Source organism: Poecilia reticulata, linkage group LG7 (assembly GCF_000633615.1).
Source record: "Poecilia reticulata strain Guanapo linkage group LG7, Guppy_female_1.0+MT, whole genome shotgun sequence".
NCBI lineage: Eukaryota > Metazoa > Chordata > Actinopteri > Cyprinodontiformes > Poeciliidae > Poecilia > Poecilia reticulata.
In genome coordinates, this window is record NC_024337.1 from 15,647,006 (window position 1) to 15,669,575 (window position 22,570).

Genomic DNA, 22,570 nt, shown 5'->3' on the forward strand with positions numbered 1-22,570 from the left:
TGGTAAGGTGCATTCGCATCAACTTTGCAAATCTTGACATGGCTGTTTTTGCCCATTTTTTATTTTAAGACAACTCAAACTCAGTCAGATTACATAGAGAGTCTCTTTGGACATCAGTTTTAAAAAACTGTCTAAGATCCTCATTTGGATTTAGGTTTGGACTTTAACTAGGCCATTCTAAAACATGAATGGTGTTATCTAAGCCTTTCCATTGTAGCTCTGACTGTGTGTTTAGGAATGTTGTTCCCTGCTTCGGTGATGCGGTCAGGGTAATTTAAGCCCTTAGTCTTGCATAATGTTTTTCATGTTTTCCAAAAAGCTCAGTTGTGTGATCAGATCACTACTCTGTCAAATAAAACACTTTGAAAACACCGTTTGTGTTGGAAAATGAGTGCAAGGACACCGTAGCGATACAAAAAAATAACAGATACAATAAGTCCCAAATTATGTGCATTTTACTTTTCTTGACTTTTTATATATGGTATAGGCAACCGTTTGTAAAGATAGCAGATCATGGATACTTCAAACTGAATGTCACATTGCTTAATCACATAAGGCAGTGTTATGATCAGTCATAAAAATAGGAAATCATCGATAAAACAGGTGCCTAGTTTATAGTTTACGGTCATAGTTTATATCCAAGCATAAATTGCAGTTTTAATTGGCCTGTCTTATGTAGGTTGAAGGGTGAGTGCTACATGAAGCCTTTCAGGAATATTACAAGTAAAAGGCGTTGCAATGGGGTAGTGCAAATATGCAGGGATTTTCACCTTTTAATTTGTCTGTGGACATTGTGATCACATGTAGGGCGACTGAATTAATTTGAATAACTGTTGTGCAAAAAAACCTTAGGATTCATATAACACTAATATTGATCGCCACAAAAGCACCGCTGCCGAGAATCAACGAGAAAGTGGAACAGAGAGAGTAATTATTTTCACTGTCTCATTTCCCTCGAGAGGGGGGGTAATTGACTGTACCAAAAGATGAATGTAATTAATTTCATTGGGTTTTAACAGCGAGCAGTCGACTGGAACAACTTCCCCTTGCATCTTAACACTATGGACCTGCTACATTTATTCATGCCAGGATGTGCAATGTTAGAACTCCCGGAGAATGTTTATTCCACTTGTCTTTTGGGATGTTTTTATATAAAACACTGTAGTACCATATAATGAGTCAGAGCCACCATGTTAGTTTATGGAGTTCATTTAAGGAGTGCAACTTTAGCTGTGTTTGCTTGGGGAAGGTATTGATTGTGTAGGTGGGATGGATCTTCTTCTGGGCATTTAGCCAGCTGGCCAGTCAGCGGTTCAGCTGTTTGGTAGGACAAGGTCTCCAGCTTTTACAGGGAGATGAAGGTGGAAAAGAATGAGCATGTCACTTATCTTGCTCTGTTTTACACTTTCCTACTTCCTGTTGCCATAATAAAATTATGTACAAATATATACTGTTGATTGGGAAAACATGTTATGTGATATAGCAACATATTTGGGAAGTGAAAATAAAATAAAAATTACTCCCAATAAAATTCTGGAAATTGTGGAGTCAATACTGTGAAAAACCACATTTTACTATGATTACAGTTATAGCTATTTTGGGACTTGTCTTCCAACTGTGCACATCTAGAAACATAAAAATATTGTTGTTGACTATTGTCTGTGCAATATCACTGGATCAAGCCTTTTCCAGCATTCCACACTAAAAAATAAGCAATAAAAGTATGTATGACTTGTGCTGATATTGCATTGGGTCAACATCGGTACTTTCCAACACTCAAAACTGCGATATCGTTATCGTATCAGAAGTGAAAAAGTTCAACTCACAATCCCAACAAAATACATTGAAGTTTGTAGTTTACTAGTGAAATAGTGATGTGATTGTGTTTGCTCTGTATTTAATTTAGCCATTTTTCACTTTTGAGAATATTAAAGCATTTTCAACAGCTGTAGTTTTATGAAATCTCTTTGTTCTTCTTCGAGGTGACGTCATCGTGGACATTAACGGGGCTTGTGTGCTGGGGAAGACTCACGCTGACGTGGTTCAGATGTTTCAGTCCATCCCAATCAACCAGTATGTGGACCTGGTCTTGTGTCGGGGTTACCCTCTGCCAGAGGACTCTAACAGCAGCGAAGATGCATCAGCTTCACTCAACACCTCAAAAGAAGCTTCCCCTACCCCATCCTCCTCCAATCCCCAGGAGCCCCTCTTCTCAGTCCCGGATGGAGGACACCTCTCACGCCAGGCTGCTCCCGTACCGGCCCTAAGCAACGGCGGACGCCACCATAACCACCCACAGCAACACCAGCACCTTCCGCTCGCTCACAACCAGGAGGGCCCAGACCCCACCCTGCTACAGCCGGAGCTGGTGAGCGTACCCTTGGTGAAAGGACCAGGGGGGTTCGGTTTCGCCATCGCAGACTGTCCCTTGGGGCAGAAGGTCAAGATGATCTTGGACGCCCAGTGGTGCCGTGGCTTGCTGAAGGGTGACGTCATCAAGGAGATCAACAGGCAGAACGTCCAAACGCTGAGCCACGCTCAGGTAGTGGACATCCTCAAAGACCTGCCGGTGGGCAGCGAGGTCAACGTGCTGGTGCTTCGGGGAGGTGAGTGACTGTAAACAATTATAAATCTGGCTCATGTGTATGGCATGTTTCAGCAACAAGGCAGTTCAAAGTGCTTCACTTCATATTAACATCTAGCCTGGCCATTGCTTTTCTGGACATTTCCGCTTGATTCAGATCCATCTTCACATCTCAGTGTAGACTTTCAATCCAGGTCAATGGCATTCAGCCATTGACCTGGATTTCTCTGGGAGAATTTCATCCAGGTCAATGAGAGAAACAGAAGGAGAAGTTGTGAATGATCACATAAATCTTCTACACTGTTTGTAGTCTGCCTGTAGATGTAAGAAATTGCAGCAGAGAACATGAACAAAGCCATTCAGTCCATGTTGGCCATGCTTCCAAATATTCAATTAACACCAACAGCCATCTTGCTCGGCTCAGCACTTCTCTCTTCTCAGTGGAGGATGGTTGTTTGCAGTGCAGGAAATTTTCAGTAAGCTTCGTAGTGTTGAACCCATGAACATACACCACGGACAAACATTAGAGATTGGGCAAAATTTTAAACCTCGACAGAGTCCACTCTTTTAGGAAGCAATTGTTTCTCTATAGTGAGAGTCCAGACCCTCTGTATGAAGCAACGCGTAGAACTAGGGGCTGGTTTTTACCTGGCTAAAAAACATACAGTCAACAATTATGAGATAAGCAGTAAACAATGCAATTTATGAAATGCCATCATCAAAATCATCAAGCAAATATACATCAAATATGTTTATTAATGTTCCACTTACTACTAATCAAAGACAACTCTAAACAGGCAGGTTTTTGTCTTTGTTTAAAGGAACTCAGTGTTTTGGCTGTTAAGCAGTTTTCTGGAAGTTTGTTCCAGATCTGTGGTGCGGAGCAGCTGAATGCTGTTTCTCAGTGTTTGGTTCTGGTTCTGGGATGCAGATACAAGGTTGATACAAAAACAACAGATCTAATGCATTTTGGTGCTAAGCCAGTAGACTCAGGTGGTAAGTTGCTAGCACCACAGCTGTGACACGCTGTGAAATCTTTCTGAATGTTAATCTACAAGTATTATGTTCAGACAGCGCACAGGTATTATAGCCTGGAGGCAAGGTGACAGTTTATTCCAATTCTTCTGAAATCCTTTTAATCCCCCTGCAGATTTCTTTTCTGCTTTGTGCTTTTGACTCACTTTTTTCTGTCATCAAAAAGAAAAAACAATAAACAAAATTCCCAGACTGCTTTAAAAATTAATTCCCGAGGAGACGCTGACATTATCCTTCCTGTTGTCTGAGCTCTATCAGCTGTAGAGGAGATGAAAGTTCCTGTACTGTGTACAATGTTTTAATTTATAAATGACAGGACGGATTGCGTGCTGCCTGTCTTGCTTGAATACACGGACTCTCCCAATGTTTAATAAAGCAATTTCACGCTCTGGTCCACGCCAGCTCTGCATCATCCACTGTGCACCTTCCCAAACGGGGAGGAAGTGGAGCTCGGTCACATGGGAGGGAGCTGCGTTCGGAAGAGATGGCAGCTTCACTGAACCACTTGCTGCCACGAGAGAAAGAAAGAGAGTAGGCAGGAGACTCAGAGCGTGGTGGGTAATCACCGCCTGTCTTCTTGCTTCATGCTTTCCCTGATTTGAAGGGCTTGTTCCTTTTTTTTGCCTTTGCTGCAGTGCAGTATAGCCCAGATTCAGGAGATCAGTGTTGCACCCACATATCAGATGCGCTGAGCCGGGTTCTGTTCTACGCTCCCGGGGGTTTGTCGTGTATCTGCATTAATCACACACGTGCATATGCTGCATATGTGAGTGCGTGCGTGTGTGTGTGTGTGTCACAGCTTTAGGAAAGCATAGGATCACAGCTTTCCAGAAATCAAAGACGAAATGCTGCTGAGGTTTCTCACAGGACCCCCAAAGGCTTGGATTAGGATTGGTTTCAGTTTCAACCAGCAGTCAGAATTACAGATGATTGAAAGAAAATAAGGAAAATTGTGAAGATTTTCATACTGAAATGAAGCTACAGTGCCTTGTAAAAGTATTCACACCCTTTCACACAAATGTCAGAGTGTTTCATTGAGATTTTATGTGCTGGACCAATACAAAGTAGGGAATTACTATGGAGTACAAGAAAAATTACCAAAGGTTTTACTCTTTCCTTTTTGAGAAACTTCTCAAGCTCAGTCAGTTTCGACATAGAATGTTTGTGAGCATTTATTTTCAAGTCTTTGCACAGATTTTCACTTGAACTAATGTTTGAGCTTTGACTGGGCCATTCTGTGACACATGAGTATAATTTGGTTTCAAGCATCCAATTGTTGCGTTGGCCGTGTGTTTAGGTCCTCTGTCCTGCTAAAAGGTTGACCTTTGCACCATTTGCTTATCTTTTGCAGCCTCTATCTGGTTTTCTGCTCCCGTATTTAATTTAATCCATTTTCTCATTAACTTTAGCAGCTTCTCTGTCCTTGCTAAAGAAAAATGTTTTCTATTTAAACTTTATTCCATAGAAAAACATTTAAACTTCATGTTTTTGATAATATAAATACAGCTCTGGAAAAAATGAAGAGCCCACTGCACTGAACCCCATTGAAAACCTCCTGGTTAATCCACCAAATATTGATTTCTGAACTCTTCCTGAGTTAAAACATTAGTATTGTTGTTTGTAAATGAATACAAACTTGTTTCTTTGCATTATTTGAGGTATGAAAGCACTGCATCTTTTTTGTTATTTTAACCATTTCTCATTTTCTTCAAATAAATACTAAATTTTTGCTTGGAATTTGGGAGACAGTAATTCATAGAATAAAAGAACAATGTTCATTTTACTCACACATATACCTATAAAAGGTCAAATCAGAGAAACTGATCATTTTAAGTGGTCTCTTAATTTTTTCCAGAGTTGTATATTATTAATAATATAAACATGTTTTAATAAACATACAATTGTATGTTTTAACACAACATACTGCACATTTTAGCAAATTTATTTGTGGCGGAACAAAAATGCAGATGTGCAGACTGAAGGAAGCAGATGGAGAATTAACATACATTAATTAGCTTATCGAACAAAGGAACAAACGGAGGCGCTGAGGAGGCAGGAAATCCAAATTAGTCCAAGCATGAATCCACACCTGAATAGTTCAAACAAAGTAAATGAACTGGGCGGGGATAAAAAGGCAGGGAAAGCATCTGGTGGACCAAATGGGGAACAAAGAAGACGATGGGTAGACTTCCAAGGATATATGACGATATCTATAAATGGAAACAAATGTGAAGCACCACTAAGAAAAACTACTGATCAAATGCAAACCACAGCCTGGGATGATTTTTGTGAAAAACCCGACAGCTTCAGCGCCTCTGGGCTGCATTTGCAGCAACAGGTGGCTGGTTTCACCCAGAGAGCGGTGGATGTTTTCCCACGGCTCCAGGTCTTCTTTGGCCCTCCTCTTATAATTACACATCAAACATTAGTAATACTTGAGCCGACTGCCCCCTGGTGGTAATATTACACATTGCTTTCCACACCCCTCCCATTTGAAACTTGAGAGAAACGGAGAGAAAAGTACTGAAAACATGTCTATTAAAGGTGAGAACAGAAAAATGGGATAAATACACAAAACCTATAACTAAGATTTTTATGATTCTCACCTTTTGTCATCGTTATACATTTCATAATATGTTAGCTATGTTTTCTTGAGGATTTAACCTTCACTTTCACCTCTCTGCCGGCAGGTCAAACTTCTCCTGTGAAATCACTAAAACCTGTAAGTAAAACACTTTTTTTTAAATCGGTTTTCTCATAAAAGATGATGTAATAGAAAACCCGTTTTCTGTTGGATTACAAAATAGCAACCATTATTTTTTCTGTTTTGCTTTATCTCTGCCTCTCACAAGAAATGCTGCATTATTCAGGCAACCTGCATTATCCAGGTTGTTATTTCTGGAGCTGCGTGTGGGTAAACACACATGCTCCATGCAAACAGCAACTCAACATCATCCTGTGCTTAGGTGTTGTAAGATGATATGCCTCGTTCAACAGCTTGTCACTGTGCTGCTCCTTTGTGCTGCGCTTTGAAAATAGAGGAGATGAGGCAGAAACAGGCTTACTCCCTCTGCTTTGTTGGTGAAATGCAGTATCATTCTGCTCGGATGTGCTATTTGGGGGATTTTTTTTTTGTGGTAACTAAATCCATCCTAAATTTATCTGCATCCTGGCTGTTTTAGACTTGAACCACTTAGATAAATGATCTGTTATTGCTGTTGTTACTGTATATGTTCCAAGTGATCCAAAAATGTGCCACAACTAATTGATGTTTCACCCACCTGAGGACTTGCACATCTGTTTACCCTTTCCTCCTGTTGTGTGTGGCAGGAGAGAGCTAGCATGCCCCACGCTGCGTCCCAGCACAGCCTCCAGCATCCTCCGCACGCCGTCTCCCACCAACTGCCCCACCCGGCCTCGCAGCCCGTCGTGCAGCTGCAGCAGCGGCAGGAGATGGCGAACAGCACAGAGACCCTCAGTCAGCCGGAGGTGCTCTCCAACGCGCTCCCTGTGTCTACCAACACCCTGCGGTCGTCTTCTCCCAAACCGGACCCGTCTGAGCTCTACCTCAAGTCCAAAGCTATGCTAGACAGCAAGCGTAAGTTGATGACAGAACTTTTTCAGCTCTACTTGAGCATCTCTCTAGTCAGCTTTGCAATATATTTAATTGGTTGGATATGTGAGGTTGATCCAAACCCACCTGGAAGTTACAAAAGCCTTTTCTGGAGATTTAAACTCGCTTCGATATTCAAGTATTAGATAAAGATTTCAGTATATTGATCTTCAGTTTTTGTACTTTGACCTGCCAATACCAATTTCACCTTTAAATAGCAAAATAGCAGTTTCCATGTGTATTCCCTAGAGATGGTAGATCCTTACTTCAACTCTGACATTTCCAAAAGGCTGTAAAAATGTCCAAATCCAGCAGGTTCCACAATAAACACGAGCCAAAGCTCAAAAAACGAAAACTGTGTTTTACTCCAAATAATATTCTTGTAATCTGCCTTAAGTCTTGCTTTCTCTGGCTCTCTTGCAGCCTAAATGTTCAGTTTCCTTTTAAATTGCTTCTTAGATTTCTGTAGTTCATTGTTTGCACATCACAGGTTGAAAATAATTAGTTTGAGTCGCACTCTCTCAGAAGTAATGTCAAAGATGCTGTTGTCATAGTGACATTGTAGAACTTTGTGTGGTGTGACCAAAATAAGTCCATATCTCTGAGTTCAGTTATGTGACCAGGATGCCACCATGCAGAGGTTTCCAAGCGCACACCTCTGGGAGGAAACTCCAGGGAAAACAAGATAAACTACATATCCCTTCAAGCCCTGGAACCCCCTGGGATTCCTAAGAGAAAGCTGGAGAGTGTAGCTTGGAACAGGGATCTTTGGGTTTCCCCCAGGACTTGTTAGCTCCACGATCTGATCTCAACTAAAACGAAGATATATGGATATTTAGTCTGAAACGTTGACTAAAAATTGTACTGACAAATAATAAACTGTGTGCTATTACATTTGAAAAACGAATATTTATATAAACACATTTTCCTGACTTCCTGAAGGTTGATTTTCTTGTAGCGTGATTTCTTGATGTATGTGATTTTTCCAAATTAATCATTTTTGACCCTGGTGAAAACTTTCCATCTCTTATTTATTTCCTGTCTTCAGCACCTAATACCAAGGACCTGGATGTGTTCATCAAACGAAACCAAGAGTCGGGCTTTGGCTTCAGAGTCCTGGGTGGCGAGGGGCCAGATCAACCGGTGAGTTTCACAAATTATGTGGGATGATTGGAAGCTTACAAAAACAAAACAGACTATCAATTAATATAAACTCCTAGTAATCACATCAACCAGTCGATGTGCTCTTTCTAGCGCAGATCATTTTTGATTTCTTCTTCAGGTGTACATCGGCGCCATTGTGCCACTCGGCGCAGCCGAGAAGGACGGCCGTTTGCGGGCCGGAGATGAGCTGCTGTGTATAGACGGCGTTCCCGTTAAGGGCAAGTCGCACAAACAAGTGCTGGAACTGATGACCAACGCCGCCCGGAACGGCCAAGTCATGCTGACCGTCCGCCGGAAGCTGACACACACAGGTAGGTCTGCTGTGTATAATCAGCTCTGCGCTCCTCCGAGGGAACTCGCAGCACAGTTCCTTCATCTCCTCATTTGCCTCAGATCAGCATGCTGGAGGAAAACCTCGGGGAAAAGGCTTTGATGTGGGATTTGCTCGGTAATCCTTTAAATTTGCTCTGGGTGACTTCCCTGTTGGAAAAAAATTGGAATAAATGAAGTTTGATTAAAACGATGACTTTCTGCTTTGAAGGCATTTTCTCTACATTTTGAAAGAAGTGCATTTAATTTGATTTCATTAAAGATATAACTATTTTACAAAAAGGCTGAAATAAAATGGTCGCTTTGTTGCGACATTAAAAAGCTGAGCTGATTTACATCTCAAAGTACTTTCTGAAAGTGTTTCTGCAGCAGCTCATACCTCCTGCTGAAATAAGGCCGGTTTAAAACCGCAAATAGCCACTTTATCCTTAGCAGGAGCACTTTTTCTAATGACTGTGCAGAAAATAAGCATCTGTCATGAGGACTCTCTGCTTTTATTGCTGGGTTTTGGAAAGATGAATAGGCTGGTTAAAGATCACAAAGCAAGCATTCAACAAAGAGGGACTGAGTTGAATCCTCTTCAGCTATTTCAAATAACTGTGGTCTGTTTTTTTTTTATGTTCTTTTTTTCACATATCAGTTTCTTTAGACTTGTTCCCTGCTCAAAAGAAGCAATAAATCTCCCGAGGACCAAAAGCACAAATTTAACACCTACATACGTTTGTAAAATATACCAATATATGTGATTTTATAAATAAAACTGAATATAAATACATTTATTGGTATTTCTTTTAAAATGTATATAAAAGACGATTGGAAAATAAAATGAGAAGATATATAATTCTGTTTCATTTGACTATTTAATGCCCCTGTGTTGCTGTTTATCAATAATTTATTTTATAGAATCTGTGACCAAACAAATCAAAGTTATTGATTATTTAGAAGACAGTTTTAATTATTTGATGATGGATTCCACGACAAAAATTCTGAAACAAATTAAGAAATATCAAAATATAATATGTGATTTAAACACATAATGAAAAAGAATAAAAATTATTTGTATTTTTTCTCATCTTTATGTACATTCATTTCTTACAATTTTATCTTATTTTAAATGCCATACAACCAATTAGTCATTTACTGGTGGCCCTGAAGTTCTGTTGATGTTTAAACCGGTCTGTACGGACCAGCCTGTATCTGACAAACATTGCCTTGTTTGTGTTTTGTCATTCCTCAGAGGGTGGCGAAGAGGAAGAGAGCGGCCAGCAGCCTCAGCAGGTGGCCTCGGCTCTGGTCAACAGCTCTCCCAAAGTGCCTCGCGTTGAGGCGCCAAACGCCGTCCAGTCTGCTCAGCTCCCCAGACCAGAGAGCTTTGATGTTACCCTGCAGCGGAAAGACAATGAGGGCTTTGGTTTTGTTATCCTCACATCAAAGAACAAACCCCCACCTGGAGGTGTGGAGCAAACACAAACACGATGCACGCTTGATTTTTGTTTTCACTGATCAGATTTAGAATTGATGCAAATCAGCACAGCAATGGATCAGGATATGCTTACTTCAAGTTTCTGATTACAGCAACAGCTTCTAACCAAAAATCTAATTTAGCCCCGTCTATATAGACTCCCAAGTGTTTCAAATCCATTCATTTCAATGTATGTTATTAATAACTCTGTCAGTGGTTTTGTACAGAAAAGAAGCACAGGCACAGTGATTCTGTAGTACCATCTTTAGGAAATTTATGACTATGCATAATTAATGTTAGCAATATATCAATCAAAAGGGTTGTCTAGACAAGAGAAACAGCTGATAATGAAATCACTGAGCCGGGAATATTTTCTATGGGAAAGAAAAACAAAGGCTGGGCTGAAACGATGAATTGTGATTAATCAATTTTTGAATAATCGTCAACTAATTTAGTAATTGATTAATCGTTAACTGAAGCATACAGACTCGACAAAAGGCAATTTGCTGAAAGAACATCATATTCAGAGCAATAATTAATAATAAAAAGACTTTACAAAAAATCTGAACATTTTGCATTTAAGATGAAAAACCCACCTTTGTTTATAAATATGTTCATCCCAGAACTATTCTAGAGGATTAGTCCTTTCTGAAAATTCTTGAAAATCCTATTAAAAATCTTTTGCTATCAAATTATTAATCAGTTAAACCCAAAATAATCACCAAATGATCCCTACATGGCATTAATGTTAAGCTAAGTAGAAACGGATTAAATTTTCACATGGTAGAGTAAGAAGTTTTTTGGTTTTGTTTTTTTTAGCTGCAGATGCATTCTTTGCTACAAATGATGAACTGTATACTGAAGGCGTATACAATTGAACATTTGCCAAAAATGAAAATGTTATAGCATTTTAGCCAATCAAATTTTTTATTTTCTTACTTAAAAAAGGAATTGATTCATTTGCTTTCTTGCATCTTTTATTTATAATATCATATAAATATGAATAAGTGATTCAATGAAAAATCAGCAGAATATGTCAATTTTTTATGATTAATTGATTGTCAATCTGAATAACTGATAGAATAACAAATTACTAAAATAATTATTAGTTGCAGCCCTAATACATGATAATTACTCAGAAATTCTTCCATTCAGAAAAAAGAACCAGAGGTAATGGCAGTAGTAGTTCTGTCAGTGATTCATAAAAGAGAGTTAAACACAGAAGCACTGGAACAGGCATAATTTCCAGAGGATGAAGGAAAAAAGAGATGATGCAAAGTAAATGACAATAAAAGCTTTGTCAGTCACGCATTCCAGGAAAGAAACACAGCTTATCGCAGCATCACTGGGCTTACCTTCGACTGCAAACGTCATAAATGAACAGGCTGCCTAATTTGACTTCCTCTGAAAGGAATGTGTTTGTGGCTCGATTTCAATAAACTTCATTCCAATAAACACGGCCTTGTTATTACAGCGCTAGAACCACACCTGACATCATTAGTTTTTTGTGCAACTGTTAAAACACAAGAGACAAAATAATTCTTTACCTTTACTGAAATATCAGACATTGCCATTTTGTGACATATTCTCTTTGGATGTAGAATCATGATGTCATTGAAACATGCCAAAAGTCAGAGTTTTTCCTTTCATCTTTTTTTATGACAGTCATACCACACAAAATCGGTCGTATTATCGAGGGCAGCCCCACAGACCGCATAGGTCACATGAAGGTGGGGGACCGTATATCTGCTGTCAACGGCCAGTCCATCATGGAGCTGTCGCACAACGACATCGTTCAGCTCATAAAGGACGCCGGAAACACAGTCACGCTGACTGTCGTGCCTGAAGAAGGTAATCAGGCGTTACTCTGGTTTCTGTCCGGCTAATTAGGAGGGTGTCACTTCTTCTGTCTTTTACTAATGGGCTAACAGGACTGTTGATGCTTCCTCTGTTCTTACAGATGGCGCTCCTCCATCTGGAGCAAATTCAGTAAAGCACAGTCCCTCAAGCCAACATAGAGCCATGGGCCAACAGCCTTCCAGTCATCTAGACAGGTAGAGTAACACACAACGATATGCAATAGGTTTAGTCGGCTTGAACAGAAAAATATTTCAAAAATAAGTTGAGACAAAACTGGAAGGATAAAGACATGCAAAATGTGAATTTTGCAAAAAAAAAAAAAGTTAAAACATAATTTTGTAAAGCTATGCTTTCATAATAAAACAGAAGAGTGAGCTTTTATCTGGTTTAATGTCAGAAAAAGAAAAAATATTATGCTTGTTTTTATACATCACATTTCAACTGTAAATGTATTATTTTGACAGTTTTTTTTACCTACATCTTGTTTTAAGCACCTTGGGACTAATTAAAATGGCTTAACTTCACTGCAGAAGGTTTTGTAAACTGAAGCAAAGGTGTTGCTTTTAGACATCAAACTAAAGGTTCTGCAGAAGCTCCCAAACTTCTGTTAATTTGTTTCCTGCTTTTTGTATTTTGCATATTTCATATTTCACAACATGCCACTGTGTTGAATCAGAGAAACTTGTACACCCACACCGAGACACGAGACGGTCCACTGCCGGTTCTTCCACTTGAAATCACAAATTACCTCCCAAAGTCACAATGCTCGTCTGTTTCTGCACCACCATGGGGCTCATTATCATCTCCTGTGGTCTGCACACATCTTGTTACCAAAGAGCACAGACAATCCCCCAGTGGTCACTGCTTGGACAGAGAGGAAAGCAAAAGGCAAAGGATTAATGAACGGGCTTTCTTTCTTTGTAAACTTTCTTCAAACAAGATTACCTGTGCGAGAATCCTCAATCCCTTTTCAGTGGCTTCATTTGGACTTTGCATTAATGCCTTTTTTAATCACCAGAGCATGCCTTGGCTTCGGCTCAGCTCGGGCTCAGATATGAGCAGCGGCTGTCGGCTTCGGCTTGGCAGTCTGAAGTGAGCAAACTGCTCGGCGCAGTTCTCAGCTCTTCAGATGGTGTGTCAGCGCAGCAAAGTTCCCACAAAGGCATTGTAATGAGCTCTTCGAAGCATTAAAGCGTGCCGCTGTTATCTGTCACGGAAATGTAAAAGCAACACAGCTCTTTGAAGGATTTATAGTTCTCAGTACATGCTGTAATGAAAGCAACAGAGAGAGGCTACACTGCTGTAATCACAACATGGAAGTGTGTAGATATTAACACCACTTCTTGTTTTAATGTTGTCTTCTAGCGTTTCTTCTGTTTTGTGTCTCATTATAACATGTTTGCCGTCTTCTCTGTGGTAGGGCCGCTGAGTCTGAGATGAGGAACTCTCTTCAACCGAACGAGATGGCAGCAATCGCCACATCTGGCCCCAAACAGGTAAAAGTAGAGCCAGAATTACACCTATTCAGCTTTTGTTGCAAGGTTCCTGAGGTAACAAAGCTCGCTTCCTTGTGCTGGGAACTACAGGGCTGCTTTGTGGTGGAGCTGGAGCGCAGTCAGCGCGGCTTCGGCTTCAGTCTGAGAGGAGGAAAGGAGTACAACATGGGCCTGTACATTCTGCGCCTGGCCGAGGAAGGGCCTGCTCTTAAAGATGGACGGATACATGTGAGTTGGTTTAATAATGTTTCTCTGACATCCTGATAAACCAGGTGGTACCACAGGCTGATCCCAATAAACAACACACTGATCAGGGTTTCTTTGTATCCTGGAATAGTGTGGAGTGTGATTAGTGTATTTATGAAGAGAGGAAAAAGTATCTCTTGAATATCTCTGTATTTCAACACTTTGACATCCATCTGTCTGTAAATCCATCCATCCATCCATCCATCCATCCATCCACCCACCCACCCACCCACCATAAACTTGTGGTCGTAGTGAAAGCATGGGAAGTATGCTTGTAAACTGAAACTATTGTAATTTCAGGTTGGGGATCAGATTGTGGAGATCAACGGCGAGGCCACTCAGGGCATCACACACACTCGGGCCATCGAGCTGATCCAGGCAGGGGGCAACAAGGTTCACCTGCTGCTCCGACCCGGCCAGGGCCTCGTCCCAGATCACAGTGAGTCACAGCATCCATCCGCCTGCACACACATCAGATCAACGGCATTAACCAGGCATACATTAGAGCGATATGTTTGGCAGGAAGCTGCATCCCGATTCACATGCATGAGTTTCAGGCTTCTCTTTAACCTTTCTCTCTTGTCATTCTCATCCACAACTTCTAACTCAGTCTGCCTGTTGTGCTGTTTATCCTCCTGGCTTTCTCTGTGTTTCCTCTCTGGCACGGCTGTCTGTTTCTACCTTTTTATCTCTTCCTCCTATAGGTTCCAACTCTTCTTCCACCTTGTGCTTCTACATGAAACCAGAACATCACTAAAGGCCTCACTGCTTTTCTCGGTCTGTCTCTAATAAACTTGGTAAAACTTTTTGCCTCTAATTTTCAAGTCTCTCAGATTTCAAGTGTTGTCTGTTGTGTACTTTTATATTAACTGAAACGGGTACAGTGTCATGCAAAAGGATTCACGTCCCTTGAATGTTTCTAAGGGTCAGTGTGATTTTGTGTGATGGACTTGCAAAGGAAAATGATACACAGTTTTTATTATTTCAATGATCTAAAAATCTGAAAAGTGTGGCATACATATGTATTCACGCATATGTCTGGAAGAGTTGCAAAGATCCATTGCAGATTCATTGTCCAATCCAGTGTCCAAGGGAAAAATATAGTAAAGTTGGTGGTTATAACATGAACAAATGTGAACATGTCAGGAGTTATTAATACATTTGCAAAGCACTACATGTATGACTCTTGTTTTTAAAGCAGTGAGTCCTGTGGTGAAAAAGAACCAGAATGTGTCCACAATGCCTCTTCCATCACATCCTCTTCTATAAAAGAGAACAACTGTGGAAAAGTTCTTAATCTGTTATTGATCAAAGAGTGACAGGTGATAACAGGATCTGTGTGCATTCACTGGCATCAGCCTTTTAATTTCAAAGACAAGAAGAAGAAATAATTCGTATGAGTTGCTGCTCCGAGAAATCCAAAAAGCTCATTTCAGCGCCGCTAGATCCATCGCTCGGCTTTTTTTTCTTTTTTTTGTTCCTCTCTTGAATTTTTCTGCCGCCTATATCAGCTCAGAGCCACGGCTGTGCGCTTCTTATCAGCTCGGTGGAAAATTGAAACGTCAGTCCCGGGTGAACCCTAGCACCCTTCCAGCTGATGCATATCTGAAGCTAGGCCAATATTTAGATGGAGATTGCAAAGGCTTATTGCAGAAAGTGTGATGCTGCTTCTGTTGCATGATGTTTTTTTATTTATCGTAATTTTTGTTGCCTTTGCAGCACATGAAGAGGTTTTAGTTTTTACATGATGTTTGAATCCCTGCAGTAGTGTCAGAGTGGCTCTCAAAAGTTTAGACACCCCTAGCAAAATGCTTACGTTTTTATATATCCCAAGAGACAATGAAACATTTTCCACCTTAAATAGTATTTAATTCAGTTCTGCTATATGCGATTGCCTGTGATTGCACAACCTTAAGCTAACAAGTTGTTAAATCAAAAGCAGTACGCAGACTCTTTTAGTAGAACCTTATTAGCTTTCAACATCTTGACTTGGTAATATTTTACCTCACTATCTTGCAAAAAATCTACCAAATTATGGCGACATCTCTCTTCTAGTGACCCAACAAATTCAGTTCTGGATTTGTCTAGACCACTCCAAACCTTTTTTTCTTCAGGTGAAGCTTTCTCTTGTTGATTTGGGTGTTTGCTTGTATTCACTGTGATGCTGAAAAGTAAAATCTTACCTAATCTTCAGCTTCCTAAAGGTTTTGGGACAAATCTGACAAATTCATTTAGTTCCATCTAAAGAAAGCAACTACCACCACCATGTTCCTTGTTATTTTCTAGATTATTGCAGAGGTTTTTGTTTTTTGTGTGAATTGTATGGAATAAATGTCACCTTTTAAAGTTGTAAAAAGTTTTAAGATAATTTGAAATGGGTCTCTAAACCACTGACATCCACTGGATGCTTTGCAGAAATGTTTTCCTAATTTTTATTTATTTTTTCCCAGGTACAAAAGACAAAGTAGCCATTCCGACGACAAGCTTTCCCAGACTCTCTGCATCTGATGACCAGTCATCTCCAGCTTCCCCGTCCACAGGATGGTCACCATCTTCCTCCAAAGTATTTGCCCCTGATGAGCCATCAGCCGGGGATTACAGAGTGCCTGGTTTCCCCGGTGCTGGACAGGAGCATGGTAGACAAGCTAACCGATCAAGAGGACAGCAGGTCCCTACTCACAACCATAGGCGTTCCACTAGCCCTAGAAAAACTGGGCAGAGCGACTACAAATCAGGCAGTCCCAGGAAAGCGGCAGAAGGTCAAGTGGATAATGTGGAGCATTCCCAGAACCCCCAAAAAACACTGGAGGATGTGAGCAAGGAAAGAAAAACTCCTGGGCAGAGAGACCAGCGCTCCTCTAGTCCAAGGAAGGGCTCCAAGAGGGAGCATGATCCTGTCCTGCATTCAAGGAACCCAGAAGACCCTCAGAGCCCCAGACGCCCAGCTGGACAACAACCGGCTGGGGAAGTGAAAGACTGGAGACATAAGGGGGAGGATGCAACTTACCCGCAGGAGAGAGGGGCTGCAGAGAGTGGAGACAAAAGCTGGGGGGCCGATGATTATCACAAGAAGGGAAAGAGGGCTCAGAAAGAGGCAGCGGTGCAGAAATCCCACAGGGAGAGGGCAGGGTCGGACGCCGATCCGGCCACCGCCGGCCAAAGGGGCAGAAGAGAGAGAGCCGAAAAGGAATATCCAGAGGCCAAGTATCAGGGGCCGGCCGAGCAAGCCAACAGAAGGGACCCCAGAGGTTCCAGCAGTAGCATCCAGGATCCCAACTGCAACGGGACCAGCACCAGCAAGAAGGCCCCCATCACCCCCGGCCCGTGGAAAGTTCCCAGCTCGACCAAGATCCAGTCCCACGTGGACTCCACATATGCAGACATCTGAAATCTCTCCAGGGCTGGATGGAGACAAAGCTCGGCCTGCGAGAACCGAACACGGGTCGGAAAGATCGGATCAAAATATAACCAGCAACATACCTTCTCATTTATACGTCTCGGTTTTTTTTTTCTCACCCAGTTTGCCTCAGACGGTTTGCACAAAGCTGCTGATCTCTGACATAAAACAAGTATTTGTACTTGACTCTGCTGCACGGCCACGTCAGATGAGTTGTGAGCAGGGTCTTTGGATGGAAATCTGTTCTGTGCCAATCAGAGACTCCGGTCAAATGGAAGCTGCTCCTGATAGCGCTCACTGTGAATCAGTTTGGAGGAGTCCAAATGAAGTGCTCACCCTGTCTACCCGAGCCACATGAAGGAATCTGTGTTTTTTTTTTTTTCTGTGTGTTTACTTTTGAAGGATTACAAGCATACTCAAGCACTCACAGCTTTGAAACCGAGCAGGGTTTATTCACTGTTATAGTCCCAAAAGGGACCTGAGTTTTCTTCAAATGATCTAATTAGACAAACATTTTTGTTTAGTTTAGTTTTTTCTTTCATTTTGAAAAGCCGATGAAAGCTGTGATTTGTGTGACTGCATCCGAACATGTGAAGTTATAAATCCCATGTTGGTGGGAGGACTACTATGAAGCTTTATATGCATCAATGAGCAGACCAGATACTTGTGGTTATAGATCTAATGTTTTTTTTTGTTTTTCCTTTTGTACTTGTGTTGTGAAAATAATGTGAGAATTTAAGCAAACAGGATAGTCTACACACGCGTCCATGTCGAGTGCACTTAGGTGGAGGCCGAACATGTAGATACACATCATTGCTTAAACAAATCCCCATTTTAAAAGCCTCAGACTTTACATGATATCTCACGGCCTGTAAGCAGCGTCATCCATCATGTTGTTGACTGTTAGCAGCACTGTGCCGATGTGTGTTTTATTTATTCCTTTAGGATCCAATGTACTTAATCTGAAAAATGTAATATTTAGCAAAGTGATTACTCAAACATTGAACATATTTAGGATAAATAAATTAGCAGTCATACGACTGATAAAAGTACAAACTTTCCTTTTTTTAAATTTGCATAAAATATTTTGATATCTGTATTTGTATTATAAATAGAGGCACAAAAAAACTTCAACCCTAGTTCAAATATTTGATGTACAATGCCAGATGCATGCATTGGCACTCCTGGTAAAGATGTGCAAAAAGCCATAAAATCTTTGAATAGTGTATTGCAGAAGCATCATCTCAGACCGATATTTAAAAAAAATACATCCCTTGTTAAGATAATCATCTTTATGATAATATAAATAATAATAAAGTTGTTGTGACCCACAGCAAACCTGTCCTCCACCCTGCTTAACTGTGAGGTTTTTTTTCTTTACATATTTTTATATTTTGTTTTACAAGAAACACACCTAAAGTGTTGGCTGCCAGAAAGTTTAATCTTACTCTTATCTGAGCAAGAGTTTACTCTGCTGCAGCGCTTCAACCTTTACATACCAACTTCCCTACCATCCTCCTCACTACGAGTAGGAAATTTGTCTTTGTCCAAGAAAAGACTTTTAAGGGTGCTCATAACTATTAAATTAGATCAAATGTTTTCTTCACAAAATAATGTACTAAAAATGTACGTTTCTTCGTCAATGTTCTTATTAAGATCGTCCCACTGCAATGAAAACAAACTTATTTTAAGGCTTTTTACACATCTTTTACCAACGCTGCCAATCATTGTGACTGGTGCTGTATTTTACTGTAGCTTATACTCAAAGTGTAAATCTTAACATGTATTTCCAACATGGTTGACAAGGTTGTTTCATACACAAAACCAGACCCTTAAAAGAATCCAACTAAATCTTCAGTTTTGACATGAAAGTTGCTTGTTTGTGATTGCAGACACATCTACATAATGTGAAAACGTCTGCTCTGATTCTTTGGTAGTCTGATCAAAATGGGATTCCTTCTGGTGTTAAACTATGTAACAGTTACGAAAGCATCGGCTACAACAACTGTGCTCCACCAACAAGAGAAAAAAATGTAGCTTCCTACTGTGGACTAGAGTGACATCTAGTGCTCCAACCTCTGCTCTGCACAAACAAGTCAGCTTTAACCCCAACCCTCATCCCCCTGCCTGCATATGCAGACGCAACGCATATGTTTGTCTGTGAGGCCGCTGAATAATTTATTGTCTGTTTTCACGTTGATATGATGGGCTACTGTCACTTTTACTGTTCATATCTTTACCATGTCTGATGCTGTGGCCTTGCATTGCTCCAACATATTTAAAAGTCATAGTTTTGACATCATTGTAGTTGTAAATGTTTATAAATTGTACAGCACCTGTATAAAAAAAATGCCTTCATGAAGAAAAAAAAAAATCTATGTAAATTGTTCCATTATTTTTTTAAGGGAAATGATAGGAAATGTTATGCAATGGGTGAAAAAAAAAATTGATCATGGCATACTGTTCATGCACTGATAAATAAAGGTTTACTGATTAAACATAACCGAGTTCAAATATTTCATTCTGTCTCATACCAGGCAATGTTAGTAAAAAAGTTTACAGCATACACATCCTGTTAATTTCACAATCTTCGAGAAGATGGAAGACTTCAGAAAAGGCAGGTATGCCGATGGCTAAACAAAACTTTCACATATTTTCAACATTTCCTTACTGACACATTGACTTCCTATAATTAACCGATTTTGTGCTCCCTGAAAAAAACAGTATAATTCTTAATTTTCAGTTTGCGGTAACCACAACTGTGTTATTTTTTAAAATTATTATTGTTTGCTTTTTGTTTGTGTGTGGGGGGAGGGGGGTTGTACGTTCTTGACCGTTTATTTAAACCGTATGTTTTCTTTATTTTAATTTTCTGCTGAAAATGTTCACTAACGGTTCAGAGTCTGCCGCCTGGAAGCACTCCCTCTTGTGGGTGTGATAAAATTAACCATGACGTCAGCTGAGCGAGAAGAGTGCGTGCGGAGCCGCACGCAGTCACCTCAAGTTTAACTACAACTCCCAAGAAGCCATGCGACAAATGCAAACTACAAAAACCACAATGCAACCACAACGCATGCGCAGCATCGTCAAAAATGTTTAAGTTGACTACAAATTGTTAGGATAAGAACTACAAATTGTCGCGGGCATGCGCAGTGCAAGCCCCGAGCCCTTTAAACATACTGTACGTGCAAAGATGGCAGCTCAAGTCGACTTGCTCCGTGCGAAAGTGAACGACGAACGGATAAGGGACAGCTATGACAGATTCATCAAAGAGAAGAAAAAGAAGAAGAAAAGGGATTTGTCGCCTTCAGCCGACAAAAGAGAAAGATTTGAGAAAGAGGCGAAAAAGGTGAAGCTCCATCATCATCATCACCACCACAACCACCAGCAGCAGCACGCCGAGAACCAGAGCCACCAACCGCATCAGCTGCAGCAGAACCCCAAAGCCCAGAACTTCAGCACGGACAAACACGTTCTCCACATCCACCACCACCATCACCACCACGGCCACCACCATCACGGTCTCACCAACGGTACCAAGAAGAGCCTGCAGCCCGCTTTCCCACCCCAGAAGCGAGCCGTGCCCCCTCAGCCACCTGCGCTCTTCACTTTCACGCCCCTCAAAGTGGTGAAGGCCCAGCCGCAGGAGCTCAAAGACAAGCACCGGGAGAAGGAGCACAAGCTGAAGCTGAAGAAGGAAAACTCGGAGGCTAACGTGAAGCTTCCTGAACTGAAGAAGAAAAAAGGTGAGCTTATTATTTGAGAGTGTTTTTAACGGCTACAAGCCGTTTAATACCAACACCAGACCAGCGGCATCACATGTGTCAACAGTAGCTTGTAAACGGTTCATTTTAGCTAGCTTAGTTTATTATATAGCAGGTTCAGTAGTGTTTACATTTTAAACATCTGAGCTGACTGTTTAAAATGCGCCTTTCTTTTCAGTGAATGAGCAAATAATTTTAAATTAGTAATTTTAATTTGATCTTTAAGCACTCATTTACCTCTATTTGCTGTATATAAGTGCCATTATTTTGTTCTTTTCATGTTATTATAAATTATATGCATATATTGTTTACGAGCTCTTATTTAGCTTATTTATTCACCTTTTATATTAGGTTTATTATCATTTTATTTATCATTCCATTGTCTCTCCTTTGTATTTAAATAATTTCAATTTTCATTTTGTAGTTATTCTTTAGTAAGAATGTACATTATATTTTCACTACATTAATCATGTTTAATACATTGACCGATTTGGATATTTTAGGGCTTTCTAACCTGTTTTGAATATGTCTTTACCTGTTAGGTTTTTACCAGGTTTTCAGGCTCATGAAACTGTTTATATAGCATAAAGTTGCAGAAAAAGTGGTACACTATTAAAGTTTGTTTGAGTTATTGATTGATAGACTTTGATTTTGTCTTTAAAAAAGGCAGAAATGCATATTGTGTTTGTGTTGTTGTATCTAGTCTTTACAAACATTTATACTTTATTCTAACCTCAGAATTACAAATGCTATGTAAAAACATTGCTTAAAACAAGACATCCTATTATAAGGTAGTAGAGGTGCTACATATCAATAAAATATGACATTGAGAGATTGAAGTTGATTATTGTTTTGGAGATACAAAACAACAGCAACACAAACAACTCTCTCCATTTTTCTAACTTTGCCTGACTTTTTTAATTGTGTATTTTCAGAGTTGATGCCCAACAATGAAAATGGGAAGTCTCTAACACTAGAGGAATATCTTCTGAAGAAGAAGAAAAAGAAGAAGAAGCATCGTGACGATGATCAGGGTGCCAAGAAGGTCCGACATCTGCACACCAAAGCGGTTCAGACTGTATGCACCGGGCTTGGGGCTGACCTCACAGTCCCTGTTAACCCTGAAGCTCCGCTGCTCGGAGTGATAAAGCAAGAAATCACTCGACTTCCTGGCAGAGAACCTGTCGACAACTGTCCACCTTACCTCCAAGCGCTCAAAATGGGCCGCACACCTTTCCTCTCGCATCAGGACCACTACATCCGCAGCTCCTGCCTCCAGACCGGTACCAGATATGGACGCTTTATTCACGAGGAGAAGCAGCCCAACGGAGGCGGATTTGTGCTGCACGCTTACGCCGACGAGTTGGCGTGCCTCAGTCCAGCTGAGATGGAGGGATTCGCCCGGGAGTTCCTGGAGCTGACCTTTGCCGAGAAGCCCAAAGGTGCAGCGGTCTACGCCTTGACTGTGATCCACAGCGCGGCTTCGTACCTGCCTGACTTCTTGGACTACTTCGCCTTCAACTTCCCCAACACACCTGTCAAAATGGAAATACTGGGCAAGAAAGACATTGAGACCACCACTATAAGCAACTTCCATTCTCAGGTACGTAGAGGAGGGG

General features: G+C 40.7%; 2 protein-coding genes across 5 annotated transcripts in view; both read left to right on the plus strand.

The window, feature by feature from the left end:
• magi3a (membrane associated guanylate kinase, WW and PDZ domain containing 3a) overlaps nucleotides 1–19,690 on the plus strand; it is a 133,115-nt gene extending 113,425 nt beyond the window's left edge. For 2 of the 4 annotated variants that reach the window (XM_008414485.2, XM_017305878.1), the window contains exons 10-21: nucleotides 1,983–2,606; nucleotides 6,310–6,341; nucleotides 6,950–7,217; nucleotides 8,281–8,375; nucleotides 8,515–8,707; nucleotides 9,964–10,179; nucleotides 11,854–12,039; nucleotides 12,149–12,242; nucleotides 13,469–13,544; nucleotides 13,635–13,772; nucleotides 14,091–14,229; nucleotides 16,241–19,690. In XM_008414485.2, the coding sequence (XP_008412707.1) occupies nucleotides 1,983–2,606; nucleotides 6,310–6,341; nucleotides 6,950–7,217; nucleotides 8,281–8,375; nucleotides 8,515–8,707; nucleotides 9,964–10,179; nucleotides 11,854–12,039; nucleotides 12,149–12,242; nucleotides 13,469–13,544; nucleotides 13,635–13,772; nucleotides 14,091–14,229; nucleotides 16,241–17,178 (2,999 nt within the window). In that variant the 3' untranslated portion in view covers nucleotides 17,179–19,690. Of the gene's footprint in view, nucleotides 1–1,982; nucleotides 2,607–6,309; nucleotides 6,342–6,949; nucleotides 7,218–8,280; nucleotides 8,376–8,514; nucleotides 8,708–9,963; nucleotides 10,180–11,853; nucleotides 12,040–12,148; nucleotides 12,243–13,468; nucleotides 13,545–13,634; nucleotides 13,773–14,090; nucleotides 14,230–14,494; nucleotides 14,570–16,240 lie in introns of those variants that run through there. The other 2 variants (XM_008414487.2, XM_017305879.1) reach the window with 2 other exon arrangements.
• A 392-nt stretch (nucleotides 19,691–20,082) lies between these two features.
• Nucleotides 20,083–22,570, plus strand: part of LOC103467962 (round spermatid basic protein 1-like) — an 18,454-nt gene continuing 15,966 nt past the window's right edge. The window contains exons 1-2 of the mRNA XM_008414723.2: nucleotides 20,083–20,933; nucleotides 21,887–22,554. Of these exons, the coding sequence (XP_008412945.1) occupies nucleotides 20,333–20,933; nucleotides 21,887–22,554 (1,269 nt within the window). The 5' untranslated portion in view covers nucleotides 20,083–20,332. The remainder of the gene's footprint in view (nucleotides 20,934–21,886; nucleotides 22,555–22,570) is intronic.